The sequence below is a fragment of the Microplitis demolitor genome, chromosome 5, assembly GCF_026212275.2.
Source record: "Microplitis demolitor isolate Queensland-Clemson2020A chromosome 5, iyMicDemo2.1a, whole genome shotgun sequence".
NCBI lineage: Eukaryota > Metazoa > Arthropoda > Insecta > Hymenoptera > Braconidae > Microplitis > Microplitis demolitor.
In genome coordinates, this window is record NC_068549.1 from 9,881,259 (window position 1) to 9,904,434 (window position 23,176).

The 23,176-nt window shown below is 29.6% G+C and overlaps 3 protein-coding genes across 3 annotated transcripts; all 3 read right to left on the reverse strand.

Moving 5' to 3' along the window:
* Positions 1–1,521: 1,521 nt before the first annotated feature.
* LOC103568742 (apolipoprotein D) lies at positions 1,522–5,981 on the reverse strand. The gene is made up of 5 exons (XM_008545702.3): positions 5,762–5,981; positions 5,168–5,287; positions 3,721–3,847; positions 2,283–2,378; positions 1,522–2,208 (listed from the first exon to the last, which is right to left on the reverse strand). Exons 2-5 carry the CDS (start codon positions 5,285–5,287, stop codon positions 1,712–1,714), a joined length of 840 nt encoding a protein of 279 aa, XP_008543924.1. The 5' UTR covers positions 5,762–5,981; the 3' UTR covers positions 1,522–1,711.
* Positions 5,982–8,197: 2,216 nt separating this feature from the next.
* LOC103568740 (cyclin-dependent kinase 1) lies at positions 8,198–11,528 on the reverse strand. The gene is made up of 4 exons (XM_008545701.3): positions 11,325–11,528; positions 10,505–10,800; positions 10,056–10,375; positions 8,198–8,477 (listed from the first exon to the last, which is right to left on the reverse strand). The coding sequence occupies exons 1-4, from the start codon at positions 11,359–11,361 to the stop codon at positions 8,237–8,239; spliced, it is 894 nt and encodes a 297-aa protein (XP_008543923.2). The 5' UTR covers positions 11,362–11,528; the 3' UTR covers positions 8,198–8,236.
* A 2,134-nt stretch (positions 11,529–13,662) lies between these two features.
* LOC103568739 (arginine/serine-rich coiled-coil protein 2) lies at positions 13,663–22,572 on the reverse strand. Its single transcript, XM_014443014.2, has 5 exons — positions 22,166–22,572; positions 21,767–21,850; positions 20,743–20,879; positions 14,291–14,906; positions 13,663–14,215 (listed from the first exon to the last, which is right to left on the reverse strand). Exons 1-5 carry the CDS (start codon positions 22,226–22,228, stop codon positions 13,922–13,924), a joined length of 1,194 nt encoding a protein of 397 aa, XP_014298500.1. The 5' UTR covers positions 22,229–22,572; the 3' UTR covers positions 13,663–13,921.
* Between the last annotated feature and the right edge of the window lie 604 nt (positions 22,573–23,176).

Consider the following 23,176-nt stretch of genomic DNA (forward strand, 5'->3'; position numbering starts at 1 on the left):
TTCAACACCGAAAGCGGTGTTAAAATAACGCCACCACCGGTGTAAATATTCTAGACTGGTGTTAAAATAACGCCGCCGCCGGAGTAGATATTCTTTACCGGTGTTAAAATATTTTATTTTGTAAATATTTTTACTTACTCGATCACTACACTTGTTAATAAATGATATTTTTTACTAATTTTCATAAAGAACTGATATTTTTTGCGTTTTATAATCTTTAAAGTTCATTCTTCAAGCGGACGCAGTTTAATCCGCTTTTATACCGGTTACCCTGCTTTTATACCGATACTACTCTGCTTTTACACCGGTTACCCCGCTTTAACACCGGGGTATTACTCCTCCTACACCGGTGTAATTTCATTTTTACACCGGGCGGAGTTAAAATGAGTCCATTTTTAACACCGCTTTTTTTACAGTGTAGCTCAACACACGAACTTCAAAATCCATTTTCCATAATTGAGTTATCACTTTCGGTTCAGGAATAATTCAAAGATAAAGCGATAAAAAGGCATTTTTATGAAAATCAAAAAAAAATTTTACATACCCATAACTTCCAAAGTAACCGAGCGATATTACTTATCTTTGAACTTGATCAATATAATCGTCCAGAGAAAAAGTGTACCGAATTTCATAATGATTTTATAACAACTGTAGCTACAATCACTTGAATATGGCGCGTTATATCATATGTATAAATAAACTTTTAACGCGATGGTATTTTTCGGCGTTTCTCGATAAAATAAAACATATTACAACAAAATTTTTGAAAATTGCAACATGAGATCCTCTACAATGGCTATATTTTTAATAGAAGTAAACCTAAAAAAGTTCGTTTCAAAAATAATTAATAACGGTGATCTTACAAATTTGAGATGATTCTTAACTTAACTCTGAATTAATTATTTTTAAAATCTAAAAAAAGAAATTCATGAGTGAAAAAATTATAAACTGAGTACTTTTTTGCCAGATTTTTCAGCGTTTTTAAGTTACAATAATTTGATTTGAAAAATTTTCTTGTTACAATAACGTTAAAAAAGATGACTCTTCAACCAAGTATGAACGGTTTTTGGCTCTCATCGGGACTGACCTAGAATGAGGTTGGATGGTTGAAGATTTTACACTTCAATTTTTTCAAATTCTAATAATCATTACTTTAAAACTCAGAATCATTTAAAATTTGAAAGTTCACTGTTTATAAGCAAATTGTCAAATAATATTTATTTAATCGCTTAATTGAAAATATTTAAATAATTTAAACTTATTTTTTTTTATTTAATCCATCTTTATTGAACAATACGCGCTTCTGTCCACAAATTTTTTGATCTTTTAAATGAATATAAAATAGTCAGAAGATTCATTTTTTATTTTTATTTTTTCAATGAGAGCCGAAGTTTATTTTCAATACGGCTTTGCCTATTTTAAATTTAAGCTCCTATAAATACACATATAATATTTTTTTTATTTTTGAGTTAGTAAATTTATTTAATTAACATGATAATATTTTGGCACTAAACATAACTGTATATGACAAATTCTATTTTTTTATTAAACTATTCTAAATTACACATTGAATATATATCACAAAATTTCAAGGAGTAAATATAAAAATATTAATTATTTATTATTTTGATAAATAAATGCTAAAAATATTTTTCAAATTTCATAAAAAAATGCATTATCAGTCGTAAATAAAAAGATCAATGATTTATTTTTAAGGAATCCATTCTACTTCATTGGTTTCGGATGGTTCCATTTTCGGATGGCTAATGGGCCTTACATTTGCAGGATGTTGATTTTTTAAATCATCTTTATCCGAATTGTCTGACTCTGAACCCGCTATTTTATGGTAAACTTTGTTTCCTGCATTTACTACCCATTCAAAACCATCTTTGATTTTACCTCCAGCTTTACGGAAAATGTTACCGACATTTTCTGAACTAAAAGTATCGGGATTAATATCAATTTTAACTGGATCTTGGCCCACATCACATCTAGTTTGAGGAACAATGCTTAGATCAAAAGGATCAACATTGAAGCTACTTAATTTGTTACGCAGAGCATCAACTTTCGATTTGTCAAGTTCTTTTGTCCGTGATAAAATAGTTGCACTCCGGCGATGAGCGAATCCAAGTTTTTGACAAGTAAAAATACCTGCATAATTATCATAATCTGTTGCAAAAACAACATGAGATGCACTTCCTGCAACACCTAGAAAAATTTAAATGAAATATTTTCTTTCTATCAATTATTTTGAAATAATTATTTTAAAGAAAATAACGTACTTAATGGAAACCGAACTTGCATCAGTGCTGGTGTACTTGGTTCTGGCACAGTTAATTCACCAGTATAACGATACTCGTGTTTCAGGGGCGTAAGACCTGTAATGCAGACAGTTATAGTACAATAGATCTCACTTTATTAAGATTTATCTCGTTAATGTATCTTTATGAAGCTTGATGAAATAAAATCATACTTTATTTGGTATATACTTATTTATTTAAAAAAAAAAAATCGTTTTTTTCAATTATTCTTCATGATTCTTATTGCTCTAAATATTATAAAATATCTTTTATCACTGGAAAATATATCAACCCTTCATATTATTGTTTTATTAAAAAGGTACACGGTAAAAAATTTTCTTTTTATTGAGTTTCGAACGATTGAAATTATAGATTTTGCTAAAAATTAAATAAAGGATAAGTTTTTTAATTTTGATTTATTTTTTAAAGGTTTAAAATGTTTTTTTCAACAATAATATAAATTTTTGTCATCAAAAAATGTTAATTATTGTAAATTACATAAAAAATATTTTTTTTTTTAAATTTCATTTTTTTTTAATCTACGAGAAAAAAGAATTTTTGTAAATACTTTAATACTAAAATAGATGGATCGAAAATAATTATGAAGTTAACTGAGTATCGAATTATCGCAAGGATATGGTCCACGATTCCTTATTGATTGAAATTAAGGAGCAATTTGAATTTCTAATATTTTTTCATTTCTGTGACTAGTGTCAATTCAAGCGAAATAATTTTAAAAAATTATAAGCAGCTGATAATGAAAACTTTCATGCATATGAAGTTAAAGAAATAGACTTCTTCATTAATGTAATTTCACTGAGTCTATAGAGGGTAGAGGTACCTCTACCCTTCATAACTGAATCATAAACTGTCATATAACGTGCATCAACCACATCATAAAATAACATTTTATATTGTATCGAAGTATAAAAAGTTCCCATAAGAACTATGTCACTATAATTATTGAATAATTTAATGTCTTTACTATGTATTGTATAAAATTATAATTTAGTAAGTTTCTAAAACATTTTATAAATTAAAAACCTAATGTATTTAATTATTAATACATGAATCAATTATTTACTAAAATAATTATATTTCTCATGAAAAAGTTGTTTCTATTGAATATAAATTAATTTAAGTGTTAAAATTCCGCGTCATTTCGAAATCACTCTGCATGCAGTAATTTTTCGTTTAACTCTGGAATTCCAAGTGACCGAATGAATTCGGATTTAAATAAAATCTATATTCATCTTGGATTCACTCCCAATTTTTTAATGTAGTACGTTTTGAACGGTAAAATCGGCTGGACCAATAATCATCCATGTAATATATGTAAACTTTTTTTTTAAATTCATAGCGTATGATTCAATAAAAACAAACTATATGATAAATATAAATAAATTTTTGAAAAAATTACCTAACACAGGATGATTCGATTCTTGAATAATTGTGTACTGTCCAGGTTCATCACCACGTGTGTAATTATATCCTACGCATTTACTAGCTGTTGAAGTTTTTTGAATGACATTCCAGTATCCCAAAAACTAAATTTAATAATCAAATATTTTATTAATTATTATTTCTTTAAAACATTATTAAGATATTAAAGTAGGGCTCCATCGATTTTTGCATCGAAAAAAATTTATTATGCCTTTGGAGATTCAACTTTTTAACGACATTCTTGCATTTGGCAATAATAATAATCGAACAATCGATGTTTTCGTTTCGATTGTCAATTTTTTTTAACCGATTGTAGGCCTTTCAAATAATTGAAAAAAAATCGATTCTTTTTTTTGAAAACGATTTTTAAACATCGATGTTTTGTAAAATTAATTAAAGAAAAAATCTGTTTTTCAAAGTCATTCACTCCATACCGTTCGGACTCCTTCCCAGATAGCAAAATGACGTCTTGGTGAGTTCTAAATGAGTTCCTATTTATGATTTGGACGTCTCATCAACATCTTAAGGCTGGGCCGCACCTAACGAAATCCCGAATTTAAGAATTCTAATTACTTTTTGAATATTAATGGGACTTGGATAATAAAAATCTTCTGAGGGAGTTCGTCTTCTACTTTTAGTTGGAAGCTAAGAAAATTGCTGTTATGATAATTATTTAGTAAATAATTAGAATTCTTAAATTCGAGATTTCGTGAGGTGCGGCCCAACCTTAATTCAACCTAAATATGTATATGTGCCATAATAAGTAGTAGTTTCGCCCTGAGTACGTTAACGGACTCGTCAGTAAGACTACGCTACCGCACTATTGTCTTGGACTGACTCTGTAGCAGATTTCGCTATGCACTACACTAGTAGAGGGAAGTGTATACCGTCTAAACCACGCATCTTTTTACTAAATGAGCTATTGTACACCGCAAAATTAATGAAATAACAAAAATATATTAATTTATAAGTACTCAAGAGCTCCAAATTATTCTAGCTCTCAGATCAATCTTTAAAACTCCACTACTTATCTTACGGCTTTATATAAAAATTATTATTACATATTTAAAAATTTATTTTGGAAAATTTGTAATGTTTCATGATATTTTTATCAATTTTTATTACCCTTTTGGTGCAAATTTAATCCCCCGTGTAACTAAACATGTGGAAACGATTTAATTATAGATACTTAAATTGTAAGCACGTGCTTACATGGAACTTAGCTTCGAAAAATGTGTGGAGCCTCTCTTATCCATAATAACATTATTATTTTGGATTAATCTGCTGATGATAGACAAAATTAAAAAAATAAAAATTACAAGAAAACTAACACATTTTTGCGAGCTAAAAATAAGTGAAACTTCAGTTCTATAAACATCTATAGAGTTATTAAAAAATAAATAAATATAATTAAATGTACGTACTTTACTCATTTGGAATCCATGCATTGGTTCTACAACAGGACATTCTCCCATATGATAGGTATGAGCATTAGTTATTGCTAAAAAACTTGCCGCAAGAATTATAGTAATTATCGCTTTCATCTAAAACAAATAAAAACAATAAATAAATGAAAATAAATTGTGTATAATATAACTCCGCGATATAACAGTAAACATCTACTGTATCATTTACAACTGGTTTAATGTTTTTTACTTATTTTTCACCTTGATTATTTGTTTACGCGTTAACATTACAGACTAACTTGATTAAATTAAAATGTTTAAAACTCAGGAAATGAATTCAATATAAACGGTTTAATTATTGACCTATGCAAAATAGTTGATGCGAAAAACATTTATGCGTAACAAACAAATATTTTTCTGTAATACGCGAAACTTTTCAATCTTCTGAAGAGTTTTCTTAAAGTACTATTTTATAACTAAATTATTCATTTAATGGACAAATTAATATATTTTATAATAAACTTGGTTCTGATACTTTAATCAAATAATTATATTTTTAAGAATATTAATTAGTAAATGATAAAGTTACTAAATAATATTTAAAATTCTTACTTTAATGAGTAAACTGACGGACTCAAGAGTTTATGCTTCAAATTCAAATAGATACTGAATGGATATTACTATTTTATTTATATATAATGATACGCCCCTTCCATTTCTTCAATTAAGCCCCCCAAATATTAATTCTTGACTCACGAATGACGAATCAGCGTAATTTTATCAGGTGCGTCTTAAGATTTTTCAGTACCCCTGATGCACAATATAAATATGCAGTCGACTACCCGTCAACCCGTCATGAGCCTGGTCTCGGAGATGTAGAGGAAATTTTTCTTGGAATTTCAATTTTTCCACTATCGTATGTCTAGTTTTATTCTCAACTACCCGTTATAAGCCTGTTTTATTTAATAAGATTTTAAACGTCAAATTTACGTTTTGTTTACATACGCCACTATCCCGATTTTTCTAGTAATTATAGTGATAAATAAATACTTATCTTTTTGCACTGATAATAATTATAATGCAAAAAATTATAATGATAACAGCATTAATAACAATTTAATTGATGAACTTAATGGTGAGTCAAACTTTTCGATTATAACAGAAACTTTTAATGTATTTCATGACTACAATTATGAACAATAAATAATATTTTACTTAATGTTGATTCACTTATTTTCCTGGAAACATAGATAGTAAATTATCATCATTAATTTGTCTATTTTTTTGTATTGTTAGTTTATAATTTAAACCATTTTAGGGGACACTTATAACGGGATTTCTGGTATGAAACTCCTTAGTATTTAAGTGGGGGAAGCTGATTGGTCTCAGTAATTGCCGATTGAGAGGAAGAAGCTTATTACGGGTAGTCGATTGTATGAGCTACAAATTAAGTTCTTTAAATGTTATAATTTTTTATTAATGAAATTAAACATTTGATTAATAAATACACAAGTACTTTATTTTGTAATTAATTTAAAAATAGTAAATATAAAAAAAAAATTAGTAATCTACGGATTTAAAATAAATGAGAATTTCCGTGATGACTTATCATCATTATAAAATAAGATAACTACAGAATAATAAATAATTTCAAAGAAAAACCCATTTCGACATCAGCTTTTCCACGTATTTTATGAAATTTTATGTTTTTATATTTGTAAGAGCAGAAAGGTCGTGTTATATTAAAAAATTAAAAACTTTATACATTAATCTTTATTTTTTGATAGTTATTTTATTAGAGCCCTTTCAATTCGATATAACTGTTGACCAACAACTAAAGCTAAAAAAAAAACTCAATGCATGTGTTCGTTATGACCGTTATATTTTAAAAATATCGAAATATAAGCATGTTATGGCATATTATAATAATCTACGATGGTATGTTGGAGCTTTGTCTTCGTAGAGGCGATATCCGTCGAAATTATCTGATGCTACCAAGTTGCCACAGTACAAAATACGACAAATCTTTCTTAATTAGTGCAATTAGAATACGAAATGAGTTACATAGTGCTTGCACGCGGCAGCCTACATTTATTGAATTTCGAAAATCGTGCTATGATTATTTCTTAAATCGAATGATTGCTTGTATCTACTCATATTTTTTGTATCTATTACGTAACTACTATGTATACTATCATGTAATATTACGTATTTTGGATGACCGCAAGGAGTCTTATGGCCAAATGAATAAATAATAATAAGAATAATAGTAATATTGACCAGCAAAAATTAATTTTATTACTATATCATTATTCTTCAATTCTGTTATAAAATAATCTATTTTTCAGATGATTACATAAATATACGATGTAGATTTAAAACAATAAGTCAGTGAATAATTTATAACTAACCCAATATTAAATATAAAATAATGAATGTAATTATAAATGATTACCCGAAGAAAAAATACTATGTTGATAAGACGAATGCAGTTTTGTTATCTTAATGTAAATATTTACAACAGTAATTAAATGAATGTATCTTCACATTGAATATTAATTAAATGATAATTACTTTAAAAAAATGAATAAAATCTTTGTTAGTATGCAAAATTTTATACTTAATTAATATGAGAATATAATTTATTTATTTAATATTTATACTTATATGAACAATAAGACGGAGTTCAAACAAATAAATTACATATTTAAGATTAATTTTATACGGAACTGGTATAAACTGTGATGGACGATTGAAAAAAATAATTTACCCATAAAAATAAGTGTAATATCAACGAATTTCTTCGAATGTGAGAAAATAACTAGATATTTCAAATGATAAACAATTAAAAAATTTAAAAAAATGCGTTAATGTTAAATAGTTCGGTCGAAAAGATAAATAATTAATACATATTGTTATAAAGTGAACTGTTAAATTATTATTACTTAGGGATTAAATGAATTATTAAAGAACTTATAAATAAATGATTTTGAAATATTTAAATACCTTATATTAAATTAATGTATTAAAGAAAAAAATATATATATATAAATGCTAAATTTAAAAACTTATAACTATATTCGAAAATTATACACACGATTTGTTTGAGTCTAAATCATTAAAATAAGGATGTTTTAATATTGAACGTGCTGAAATTCTACGCTCTGGATTATAAATTAGCATTGCTTGAAGTAAGTTAAGACCCTGTTCATCAAGGGTTTTCACGTGGTTAGCCAAATTGTTTGTCGTCCAATTCGGAAAAGTTGCTTTGTAATCAGAAAGTTGAGTGACTCCAGGCCAATTTTCTTCAGTTGGTGTTTTCAAAACACTGTAAAAATTTTATATTATGTTTTTAATTAAGACTAATTTGCTTAATTATGGTAATATTAAGAAAACATTGTCATCTGACCATACTCGGAAAAGAATGGTATATATAGCTTGTTTCAATAAATTTTAAAATTTAATGACTGGTAATTTTTTAAAAATATTTTCAATTTATCAAAGGCACGACGTCAACTGAGAAAAATCTTGTGTAAAATTATATTTTTGTTTTTTTTAAATTTGTAAAAAGAACCCTATAGATTTAATTGCGATCTTACAATTATACACACGGGTTGGAATGTCCAACTTTCTTTCCTTGGTCAGTAATATACTATGTTTCTTCAGGGTGGCCACAAACCGGGAATATCGAGAATTATCAGGGTATTTAATGCAACTCTGAAATATCATGGAAATGTCAGAGAATTTCGAAAAGTATCCGGAAATCCGATTGCGACAGTTCAAAATTAAAAAATTCATTAATACACTAATCAGAAAATTAAGAGATATTAAAAAAATTCCAAATTTTTAACCGGTTGTAATTCAAAGGTAAATGGTCGTACAACAAAAATAAAAAAGGCAAATTGTAACTTCAAGTGTCTAATTTTCAAATCTGATCTTAAAATTTTTTTTATTATGAATTGTTCCAGAGTAATCCTAGGAAAACCATCGAAATAAAACTTTTCAAAATCTTTGATCGTCTTAAAAAACAGTCTATGGGCTTCAATAAATTCTTGTTGATAGTTATAATTAATTTTTGATTACTCCGGAACCATGCACAATAAAAAATTTTCACAACCAGATCAGAAAATTCAACACTTAGAGCTATAATTTGCCTTTTTTGTTTTTGTTATACGACCATTTCCCTTCGAGTTACAACCTGTTAAAGATTTGAAATTTTTTTAATATCTCTTAATTTTTCTCACTAGCGTATTTTGAATTTATTTTAATCGTAAAATTTCTTATTGGATATTCTAACATCGTATAATTAAAAGTAGGCCATATCAAATAATTTTATTGACTTTTTTTTATCTCTTGCATGATATCATCATCAAATTTAATTGTTAACAATGAAAATATTATCAAAATTTTGAATATCTTAATGATACAAATAAAATTTCTGAATCAGGGAAAAATCCGAAAAATTTTACTGAAAAAATCGGGAAATATCAGGGAATTTTAATATCATTTCTTTGTGGCCACCCTGTTCTTTGACACTGAAATTTGAAATTTCGATGCTGGTATCGTGAACAATATTTTTTATAATTAAATAAGGATTTTTTATGAACTATCAGAAAATAAAATTCATTGTCATCTTTGAATACTTTGAATGGACTACCGATTGTACAAAAATTTTGAGAAAAGATTTCTTCAATTTTAAATTATTTTGTCAAAAAAATACAATTTCTTTCCAAATTGTTTTTTTCTACGATTAAAAAAATGTTGACTCAATTTTTACACAATTATTTTGTTTTTATTTTTATCTTCAGCATGAATACTAACTAAAACATATCGCATGTTATTAAAACGATGTAATAGTGCTGATCAATAATTTGAGTAATTTGAAAAAAAAAAAATTTATTCTTACCGAAAAATTCTAAAAAGCTGATCTATCTCACTGTCACCTTGAAACAGTGGTTTTTTAGTGGCCATTTCAGCAAATATACAACCGATACTCCAAACGTCAATGGCACATGTATATCTAGTAGTTCCGAGAAGAATTTCGGGTGCTCTATACCATAAAGTGACGACTTCATGAGTATAAACGCGTACCGGTATTCCAAAAGCTCTTCCCAATCCAAAATCAGCAACTTTGATTCCTCCTTTATTATCAATCAGTAAATTTTGTGGTTTTAAATCACGATGTAAAACTCGACGAGTGTGACAAAATAATATTGCTGTTGTAATCTGTAAAAAAAAAATAATTTAATTAAATAATAATTATGATATTGATAATAATAATAATAATAATAATAATAATAATAATAATAATAATAATAATAATAATAATAATAATAATAATGTTTTATCTTTTACCTGATGGAGATAAGATTTAACCATAGTAGGCTCCATAAGTTTTCCACTTCCTAAAGTATCCATATATTTTTTTAAATCCATGGTAAGATATTCAAAAATAAGATAAAGTCTTGATTCTTCCATAAGTACATCAAGTAAACCAACGATATTAGGATGTTTTAATTCTTTTAACAACGAAATTTCTCTGATTGCTGTTGATGGAATTCCTTCATCATCACTCTCCAAGCGAATTTTTTTCATTGCTACTATCTCGCCGGTTTTCTTATGCTTACCTTTGTATACTACACCATAAGTACCTATAGAAAAATAATCATATATATTTATTTATTTGTTAAGAGGTAAATGAATCGTCAAAAATATGAAATCTTTTTAAAAATATATTTAACCTTTAAATCGCAATGTTAAAATTTCTAATACTGATTGCAATAATTTTATTGTAATATTTAAAATGCTTTAGAAAATGAATAAATATTTATAGTGCTCTAGTAAATAAACAAACATTTTTTTAAACGTTACGTCATATAGAACTATAATAATTGTTTGACAAAAAAAAATTGAAATGAATTAAATTATGAGACAGGTGCAATGTATTTTATTGAACAAAATCCAACCTCGATCAGCCAAAATGTCAATGTTATTTATTTTTAATTAATGGATTAAAAAAAAAAAAAGAACAAAGATATTGTAACCCATAAAAATAACATAAATTTGGTTGAGTAAGAAATCAGGTGTAAAACACCACAAGGTCAAAATTTATGGTATAAAAATCACATAGCGTGGAACGCCAAAGTTTATTATTATTTATATAAATAAGTCTTACCTTCACCAATTTTTTCAATTTTCATATAATTGTCCATTATTATTTTTCAAAAAGGCCTAAAAAGGCCGCAATTTTTATAAATAATTAAAAATTATTATATTTTTTATTGTTATATAGTAAAATACTACGCTCACAAGCTATCACAAAGTTGCAGCTGTCTATACCCTGCTCTTTCTCTTTTCACCGGTCACCGGATCCACCAAATACGTTAGCACGCTCAAATTTAAAAATCTTCAGCCATATTGAAAATAGTTATTTCTTCTTGACCAATCATAAGCTTTATAAAAAACACTTATTTTGCGCACTCTGCTGGTTTATTTTAAAAACGAAAATTTAGAGCGGCAAATTATAAACAAATTTAGTAATAAAATATTTAATTATTTAAACAAACATTTAATGATAATGAGAACATCGTAAAATCGAAAATATTTTTATACTTAAATAAAGAAATTTACAATAATGAGTGTAAATGTAGCAGACATCAGACAAATTTAAAATTATAAATAAATAGAGTAAATAATTAATAGAATAAAATTTATAAAAAATGCACTTTATAATTTCAAAATTTTTTTAATGTGCACTTGTTTTAAATTTTATTCTATTAATTATTTACTCTATTTATTAATTATTTAAAATTTATCTGATGTCTGCTACATTCACACTTATTTACAATATTTATAAAAAAAGATCTGATGAAATTCATACAAATGATTTTTTATAATCTTTATGTGTATCTTTAAAAAATATGTAATTTGTTTATAAATATAAAAAAATTTTCGAATATCTGCTACTATCATAATATTTTAAAACAATTATAATTCTTAACCGATGTTTAATTAATGTGTAATAATATTGTTGGAAGAAATTATCTCAATGGCTTAAATTAAATAATAACTTTTATATGAATAAATTTAAGAAAATCAAGTTATTAATTAAATTAAGATGAAAAAACAAAATAATTTCATTTTAAATAAAATGTAGTTAATATTTATAAAATAAATAATTTTAAGAAATTGAAAATGGAGTGAAATTTCTTTCTGCAAGAAATTTACAGAATGAACGCAAAGTGAGTGCAAAGTTTTCGCGAAATGGATGATTTTTCATTTATTTAATCCTCTATGAATGAATTTCATTTCGAAGGGAAGTTCTGGAAAATATTAATCATGAAAAAACTCCGCAGAATGAAATGGTAGTAAAAACTCGCGAAGTAAATTACTTATACATAATGAAATTAAGGCTTTTGAATTTAGACATTTATATTGGGTACCGAAATAATTACAAGCTCTCTTTACATATATTCACGCGAAATAATTTAAAAAAATTATAAGCAGCTGATAATGAAAACATTCACGCTTATAAAGTTAACGAAATAGACTTTTCATTTTTCATAATAAATATAATTTCACTGAGTCACAAACTGTCATATGACATATCAACTCTAACAAGAAATAACATTTTATATCGTACTGAAATATAAATTATTCCCATAAAAACTATGTCACTATGACTATTAAATAATTTAATGCCTCTTTACTATGCATTGGATTTAATTATAATTTAGTAAGCCGCTAAAATATTTTGCAAATTAAAAACATAATATATTATGTTTAACTAATACCTGAATCAATTATATTTTTTATAAAAAAGTTGTTTCTATTAAATATAACGTTATTTAAGTGTTCAAAATCCACGTCACCTTAAAATCACTCTGCTCAAGAAAGATCCCTATTCATTCCGTATGTAGTTCGATTTTTTCTTAAACTCCGGAACTCCGAGTGAATTCGGACTTAAATAAAATCCATATCCACTTCGGATCCATTTCCGATTTTTTACAATGTATTAAATTAAATTTTATGATAAAAATTAATAAACAACGAACAATTCTATAAAATATTTATTTCACTATTGATCTTATCATATACTTGTATTTTTTATTATTCATTTTTAATTGAAAAATTTATCAGTAAAATAATAAATGTTGAAAAATATTATTTTTTGTATTTATTTGAAAATTCGTGAATTTTTTTTTTCTTATATATTATATAGTATAACTTCTAAAACATTAATAGTAAATTTATTATTGTATTAAATACTAAGTTTTTCCATTCAATAGAAATAAATGCCATTGAAATTATTTCTATAAAAAGTTCAACAAACACTTGAATAGAATATCTTTCAAAAAGTTATCTAAAAATGATCTAAACCATAAAGGTTAAAAGATAAAAATAACTTCTAGAAATTTTTTCTGTAAAATACTCCACTATCAATTAAAACTTTAGCTATCTGTTTAATGCGTAATTGACAAAAACATAATTAAATAAAATAATTGTACAAAGACTCATGAGATATATTTTCATTTTATTATAATACTTTAGTAAATTTCAAAACACTCTTATACTATTATTTAGAGTATTGACAATCTTATACATTTGTCGAATAATTTATAGATGCATCATATTTTCATAATAATAAACTCGCAGATTAACTAAAATCATAATTTTTTTAAATTTATTTTTACTATTCTTCATTTATTGAAAATAAGTCTGTCTCATCACTTTATTTGTAAACTTAAGAGAGAAAAAAAAAAATTAAACAAACTATCTTGGAAATTGATAACCGCTGCTAGCATAACCGAGACCAACACCACGTTGAGTATGTGTTGTTGCGCGAGCAACTTCGTACTGTTGTTCCATATTATTAAACATTTCTTCTTGTTTCTTTAAAATTTCAGGTTTTTGTCCTGCCGTTGGTGCAGTAAGTACTTCATTTTTAATACCCATCAATCGTTTAAATTTAGCTGAAAGTTTTCCATCTTGATCATGAGTAAATGTCGTTCCTATCCATGTATTTGAATTGACTGCAGGCGTACTTTTACCTTCTTCTTGTTTCGACTATTGATTTAAATTTGTAATTAATATAATATCATCTATTTTAAAAAGTTAAAATAATTAAAAAATAATTCTTACCTTATTTGCCCACAAAAGTTTACGTTTTTGAATTTGCTCGGCATATTTCCCCTGAGTTGCAGTTGTCAGTGGATTATAAAAACTTTGTTCACCATGGACAGTTGGATTATTTACTGTACATTCGGGAGTTTTCAATTCAATACCAAGTTTTTCTAACTGAGCTAATTTACTTCTTCCTTTTTCTTCACGATAATTCAATGAACGAGAAGGTAATGATGAACGTTCTTTCGATCTCGATCGAGATCTTGCACGATCTTTGTCTTTTTGATATGAGGAACGATCATCCCGATAACGTTCTTTTGTTCTATCACTTCTAGAATGCCTTTGATCTCGATCTCTATATTTTGATCGCCTGTTTTGCTCATCTTGTCTGTCTTCTCTTCCCGAAGAATGTCGGCTAGATGAATTTCTATCTCTACGATCTCGACGATCTTCATCACGATGTCTTCTATCATCATCTCGAGATTTTTTAGAATCTTTATAATCGGAATCGCGATGTTTTCTGTCATTTGATGATCGGCGACATTTTTCTTCCGAATTTCGTATTCGATAATTTTTATCAGATCGTTTGAGATCGCCTGACCAATTTGATTTTGAGCTATCATGGTCTGCACGCCTGTAAAATGATTACGTTCTGCAGGGGTATACCACACAGATTCGTATTATTAATCGACTCATGGAATGACTACTAATTATTTACAAGCAATCATGACAATTCAAATTGAGTCGTGTTTTTAATTATTTAAAATTTTAGTCGTGTTTTTAATTATTTAAAAGTTTAATTCAATAATTATTCTAGATTGCAATTCATATATATTTCGTCTACTTGAAGAAATTAAAAATGGATACATTAATATCGATCCTAATTATTTAATTCCGTGAAAAAATAACCAAAAACTAAATAAATAAGATACAATAAGCGAAACAACAATAACCTTGTAACAGAATAAAAGCAGAAAAAATAATCCATATCACAATAACCAGAGAAATAAAAGTAGTACCAACAAATTTTCATTAAATTAATTTAATTAAAGTAATTATAATTTCAAAATTTAGTGACTTCTGGTCAAGCATTTTACGTAAATTATCAATTACTTAGTAAAAAATATTGTGAATCTGTGTTAAAAACGGTGACACGATCGTTGAACCGAAGACAATTGATCCGCGATAATTCATCCTCCGACAATTGCTCTGAGCGATAATTAATTCGTGGAGAATTTATCCAACGATAATTGATTTAAGACGCCATTGATCTAAATAATCATTAACAGAATAATATAAAATGTGGTGGCAGTTTATCCTTAGAGTACGTAATTCTGATGGGAATTAATTTCACTAGATAATTTTTCCAGTACTGGTGCAAGCGTAGGGGTGTTAACATATATTATAATTACACACACACACACACACACACACACACACACACACACACACACACACACACACACACACACACACACACACACACACACACACACACACACACACACACACACACACACACACACACACACACACACACACACACACACACACACACACACACACACACACACACACACACACACACACACACACACACACACACACACACACACACACACACACACACACACACACACACACACACACACACACACACACACACACACACACACACACACACACACACACACACACACACACACACACACACACACACACACACACACACACACACACACACACACACACACACACACACACACACACACACACACACACACACACACACACACACACACACACACACACACACACACACACACACACACACACACACACACACACACACACACACACACACACACACACACACACACACACACACACACACACACACACACACACACACACACACACACACACACACACACACACACACACACACACACACACACACACACACACACACACACACACACACACACACACACACACACACACACACACACACACACACACACACACACACACACACACACACACACACACACACACACACACACACACACACACACACACACACACACACACACACACACACACACACACACACACACACACACACACACACACACACACACACACACACACACACACACACACACACACACACACACACACACACACACACACACACACACACACACACACACACACACACACACACACACACACACACACACACACACACACACACACACACACACACACACACACACACACACACACACACACACACACACACACACACACACACACACACACACACACACACACACACACACACACACACACACACACACACACACACACACACACACACACACACACACACACACACACACACACACACACACACACACACACACACACACACACACACACACACACACACACACACACACACACACACACACACACACACACACACACACACACACACACACACACACACACACACACACACACACACACACACACACACACACACACACACACACACACACACACACACACACACACACACACACACACACACACACACACACACACACACACACACACACACACACACACACACACACACACACACACACACACACACACACACACACACACACACACACACACACACACACACACACACACACACACACACACACACACACACACACACACACACACACACACACACACACACACACACACACACACACACACACACACACACACACACACACACACACACACACACACACACACACACACACACACACACACACACACACACACACACACACACACACACACACACACACACACACACACACACACACACACACACACACACACACACACACACACACACACACACACACACACACACACACACACACACACACACACACACACACACACACACACACACACACACACACACACACACACACACACACACACACACACACACACACACACACACACACACACACACACACACACACACACACACACACACACACACACACACACACACACACACACACACACACACACACACACACACACACACACACACACACACACACACACACACACACACACACACACACACACACACACACACACACACACACACACACACACACACACACACACACACACACACACACACACACACACACACACACACACACACACACACACACACACACACACACACACACACACACACACACACACACACACACACACACACACACACACACACACACACACACACACACACACACACACACACACACACACACACACACACACACACACACACACACACACACACACACACACACACACACACACACACACACACACACACACACACACACACACACACACACACACACACACACACACACACACACACACACACACACACACACACACACACACACACACACACACACACACACACACACACACACACACACACACACACACACACACACACACACACACACACACACACACACACACACACACACACACACACACACACACACACACACACACACACACACACACACACACACACACACACACACACACACACACACACACACACACACACACACACACACACACACACACACACACACACACACACACACACACACACACACACACACACACACACACACACACACACACACACACACACACACACACACACACACACACACACACACACACACACACACACACACACACACACACACACACACACACACACACACACACACACACACACACACACACACACACACACACACACACACACACACACACACACACACACACACACACACACACACACACACACACACACACACACACACACACACACACACACACACACACACACACACACACACACACACACACACACACACACACACACACACACACACACACACACACACACACACACACACACACACACACACACACACACACACACACACACACACACACACACACACACACACACACACACACACACACACACACACACACACACACACACACACACACACACACACACACACACACACACACACACACACACACACACACACACACACACACACACACACACACACACACACACACACACACACACACACACACACACACACACACACACACACACACACACACACACACACACACACACACACACACACACACACACACACACACACACACACACACACACACACACACACACACACACACACACACACACACACACACACACACACACACACACACACACACACACACACACACACACACACACACACACACACACACACACACACACACACACACACACACACACACACACACACACACACACACACACACACACACACATACGAATCTTCGAAAAAATGGCACATTACCATTGCACACGTTTGTGTTTATATATTTATAGTCCTCCCAAAAAGTAAGTCACCGTCAGTTTCAATACCCACTCTTAGGAAACGAGTCAGATCTTTCGCTGTTACGACGCATTATCATTACTAACCGAAAATTTTCGACGGATACCGAGTGCGACACTCTCTGGAAGGGCTTTAACTGATATTTTAGTCGGAGATATTAACGCGTGCAATCAATAATATTGAATGCATTATCGTTTGGATCAATTGTCAGCGGATCAACTGCTGCTCGGATTAATTGTCGCAGATCAATTGTCCACGGACCAACTGTCAGGTAACCGTTAAAAACGGTTCGTGTTCAATTTTATATGTTGATTATTTTGTGTAAAGTCAACACATTTCACTGTGATACTTAACATTTGAAATGGGTTCACTATTTAACATTTCAAGTGTTACCTACAATATAAATTAAAATTATTGTATCAATTTGACGGATAAATTTGTTTATTAATATATTAAATTTACCATTTACTAAAAGTTGGAATGTTTATCATAATAATCAAAGAGATTTTGTTATAACTCCAAATTATTGTATGAAATGTAAAAATTATATTTTCGCCAAATAAAAATGTATTTTTAGTTTTTAAAAGACATTAATTGATAAAAAAAATTAATTAATGATAAAGGAATTATTTTAAAGAAGTTAATTGATTTACTATACACAACTGGTATGAAATATTACATGATTGTTTTCAAATCTTGACTTTACTAAAAACGTTGTTTACTATCGAAAAATAATTTAATGTAAAATAATAATTGTCATCACTTTTGATAATTTCAAAATAATATATAAATTATATTCAATGAATATTCATGATAAAAAAATAAAACGTAAAAGTTAACATTTTCTTTCGTGTCACTACTGACATTCAGAAAGTGTTGAATTTACTTGTCGTACTATTCGAATTTCGTGCTTAAATTTAAACACAAATTTAGTGTTTAAATTCAACACGAATAGTCTATATTTAAAAATAACACAAGTATTGTCTGGACCGTTTCTACCACACAAATTATGTTGATTTTAACTCATTATTTTTTACAGTATATAAATTATATTTTTTAGATTTCTCTTCATTTTTATTTTCTCTATGTTTATTTTGTTACATTATTGATGTTTCGGTTATTTTGTCCTCGAAAGATATTAATCTTTTAATATTGAATTTTTACAAATCAAACTCGTGTAATAAAAATCATACAAGGTGTGAAATTTTATTATTCTCCGTAACAGTTGAAATATATTCAATTGTAAATTATTGTCTCTACATTACTCAAATGAAGGGACCGCTACTTTTTAAGCAGTCAGACCCTATTTTTTCATCTTGAATAAATTAACATAATGAATTATTGATAAATATTAAATAGGTTATTAGTTTCTACAGGCTTGATAATTGGTTCGTTAAAATACGACAATTAGTATGTTTTATGATGATTTCAATGTCAATAATAAAGTTTATATTATTAAATGTAATTAATCGAATCGAACAATTTTTTAAGTTTCTTTAAATTGCGAGTTTAATTAAATTTCAACATTTTCATTTTAAATATTTTTTTTAGTATAATTCAGTCCCCAGATGAAATGAAACAAAAATTTTATTCGGTTTTTTAAATTATGTTTTATGATTTTTGATCAAGTTAGCATTTCTTAAACAAAAATGTTTTAATTATTGAAAATTATAATATTGATAAATAATTCTGATGACCTTGAAAAATTTTCTTATGTCACCATATATTATTTATAATATTATAGTTAAACTTGTAAGAAAATCTTTGAATATTTATTTATTTATCATTTTTTCATAATTTTAAAATGTAACTGATAAAATTTTTATAATTTCAGTACCCAAAAATAGCACGATGTACTGATGCTAATTAACGATTTAAATTATAAACAAACCAGCATACCTCTGGTCTGAGGGAGAGGGACGAGAGCGTGTTGAATCTGATTTTACAGCACTCGATGCCTGGTGATTCAATATCGGTGGATTGCAAGTTCTGTCATCGTTATCCGAATCATCAAAAGAGTTATTGTTGTTACTCTCCTAAACGAAAAATAAAATAAGTTATTTAAATACTTTTTAATAAACAAAATAAAAGTAAAATACTTATAAAATATAATAACCCAAAACCAAGTCGAAGATTATTTATAACTGACTTTATATGAAGAAACACGTTTACATTTGTTAATCATTATTTTCCAAATAATTTTTTTTAAGCTAATATTAAGTTGTATTTTTCATTATCGTTCCAGTTATACAAGAGTAACAAAGATATTTAAGCTTTCCCCAATAAATAAGTTAATTTTTTTCAATTCCTATCGATCTTTCACACTTTTTTTTTTTTACCTTTGAGCGGGTTTCCACTACTCACCTATGTCTTCGTTATGAGACTTGGGGGTAGACTTGATAGACTCTTGTACAGCATTGACCTTGCCGAGGTGCGGAGATATTGTATCATGTATTGTCAACAGAGCTACGTGTTAATATTCTTTCACGAAATGGTACCATTCCCACTTACTTAATATATATTATTCAAACTATTACTCTAACTAAATTTATCAACAATTGATGTTGATAATCACGAGGTCATGTTTTTTTTTTTTTTTTTACAATATTGTAATCCCAAAAATAGAAATGGATTTAAGATAGTGATTAAAGAATTAGAATCTGAGATTAACTTAAGAAATAAAAATCTCATTTTTTCATTGGGATGACTGAATAATTTTAATTAAAATCATCAATGAAATATGAGGAAAAAAAAATACATCGACTGATAACAAAAAAAAGCCTTCAAACATAACCTCGTATGATTTAAAACACAAAACTCTGTTTATCACCTACGCGATATCTTTAAATATTCTACAATTCTATAATCCAATAGCTTATCACTACGTATGTAATTAATTTTAAAACATGCATTTTTTTTATACCTCACTCATATCCATTTGAACTGGATCGTAGTTGACGTCACTGGCTTTTCTTTCACGGATACGACACTTCTTTTCATTTGATGGCTGAAATTATTTTTATATATAAAATAATATCATTAAATTTAAAAAGACTATCAAAAAAATTATAAATATATATATACACTCAGATTTATTTATAGAAGAACATAATCGACTAACATGCTATCAATTAATAATACTAATTTTATTTTTAAAATTATTAATTAATAACGACAAAGAAAATTCGATTTTAAAATGAAATAAAGTAACTTTTAAATTATTTAATAAACAATAATGTAAGTGTTTAATATTTAGCGTTTTTAAAAATTCGATTTACTGAGGAATGGTGTTTATTGTAAGATATAAAACAAGTTTACTTACTTGAGCGTCGCCTGAATCGTTGCTATTTTCCCCATCACTGCAATAATTTGCAAGAGAATCCATGGTCGGATTGGAAAATTTAAACCACCGTTGTATGCTTTACTACTTTATTAAACTCTTATAAATGGATATGAATCCAAACGATAATTTTTTGTCGTTTAGTGTAAAAATTTTAAGTTATATACGTACTTGTAGTTATACACGATTTTATGTTCTTACTTGCTTTGACTACTAACTATACATACATATGTGTAGGGTATACCTATATATGCATATTGATTCAATTGGGTTTACAACCAACTATAATTAAGCATGTACACAAATAATAATGTCGTCGGAAGCAAGAGTATTTGCGGGCAGGTATACGACTCAGCCATAAGCGACCCTACCAAAAATAAAACTCTACCCAATTGAAGTCAGCCGAATCATATCTACCTAGAAAATTCCTGCTCCAATAAAAAAATCTACCATCTCAAAATCTCTACCAGTGAAAATATCTACCATGATATAATTACTACCAGAAAAAAACACCACCAAGTTGCATTTATGGATAAAACTCTACCGTTGGAAATCTCTACCTTCAACTTTAGAATGTATATTTTACAGACAATAAATTTATTTTTAATTAATTGGGAATTATTTGGAAAGATTTAGGGATATGACTCTATTATTCAGAACTAATTAATTAATCAGCAATTAACATTTGGGATTTTTATAAACTAATACAATTCATAACTTTCTTTCCAAATAGTTTACTATTAGCTAACGAAAAAGTCGTGTTAATTATATTTTCTGAAATGCGCACTAAACGCTCAAACAATATTAAATAATTACCCATTAATTAATCAGTGCTGAATAATAAAATTATATTCCTAAATCTTCTCAAATGATTCCTAATTAATTAAAAATAAATTTATTGTCTGTAAAATATACATTCTAAAGTTGATGGTAGGGATTTCAAACGGGTAGAGTTTATTCATAAATGCAACTTGGTAGTGTTTTTTTTCTGGT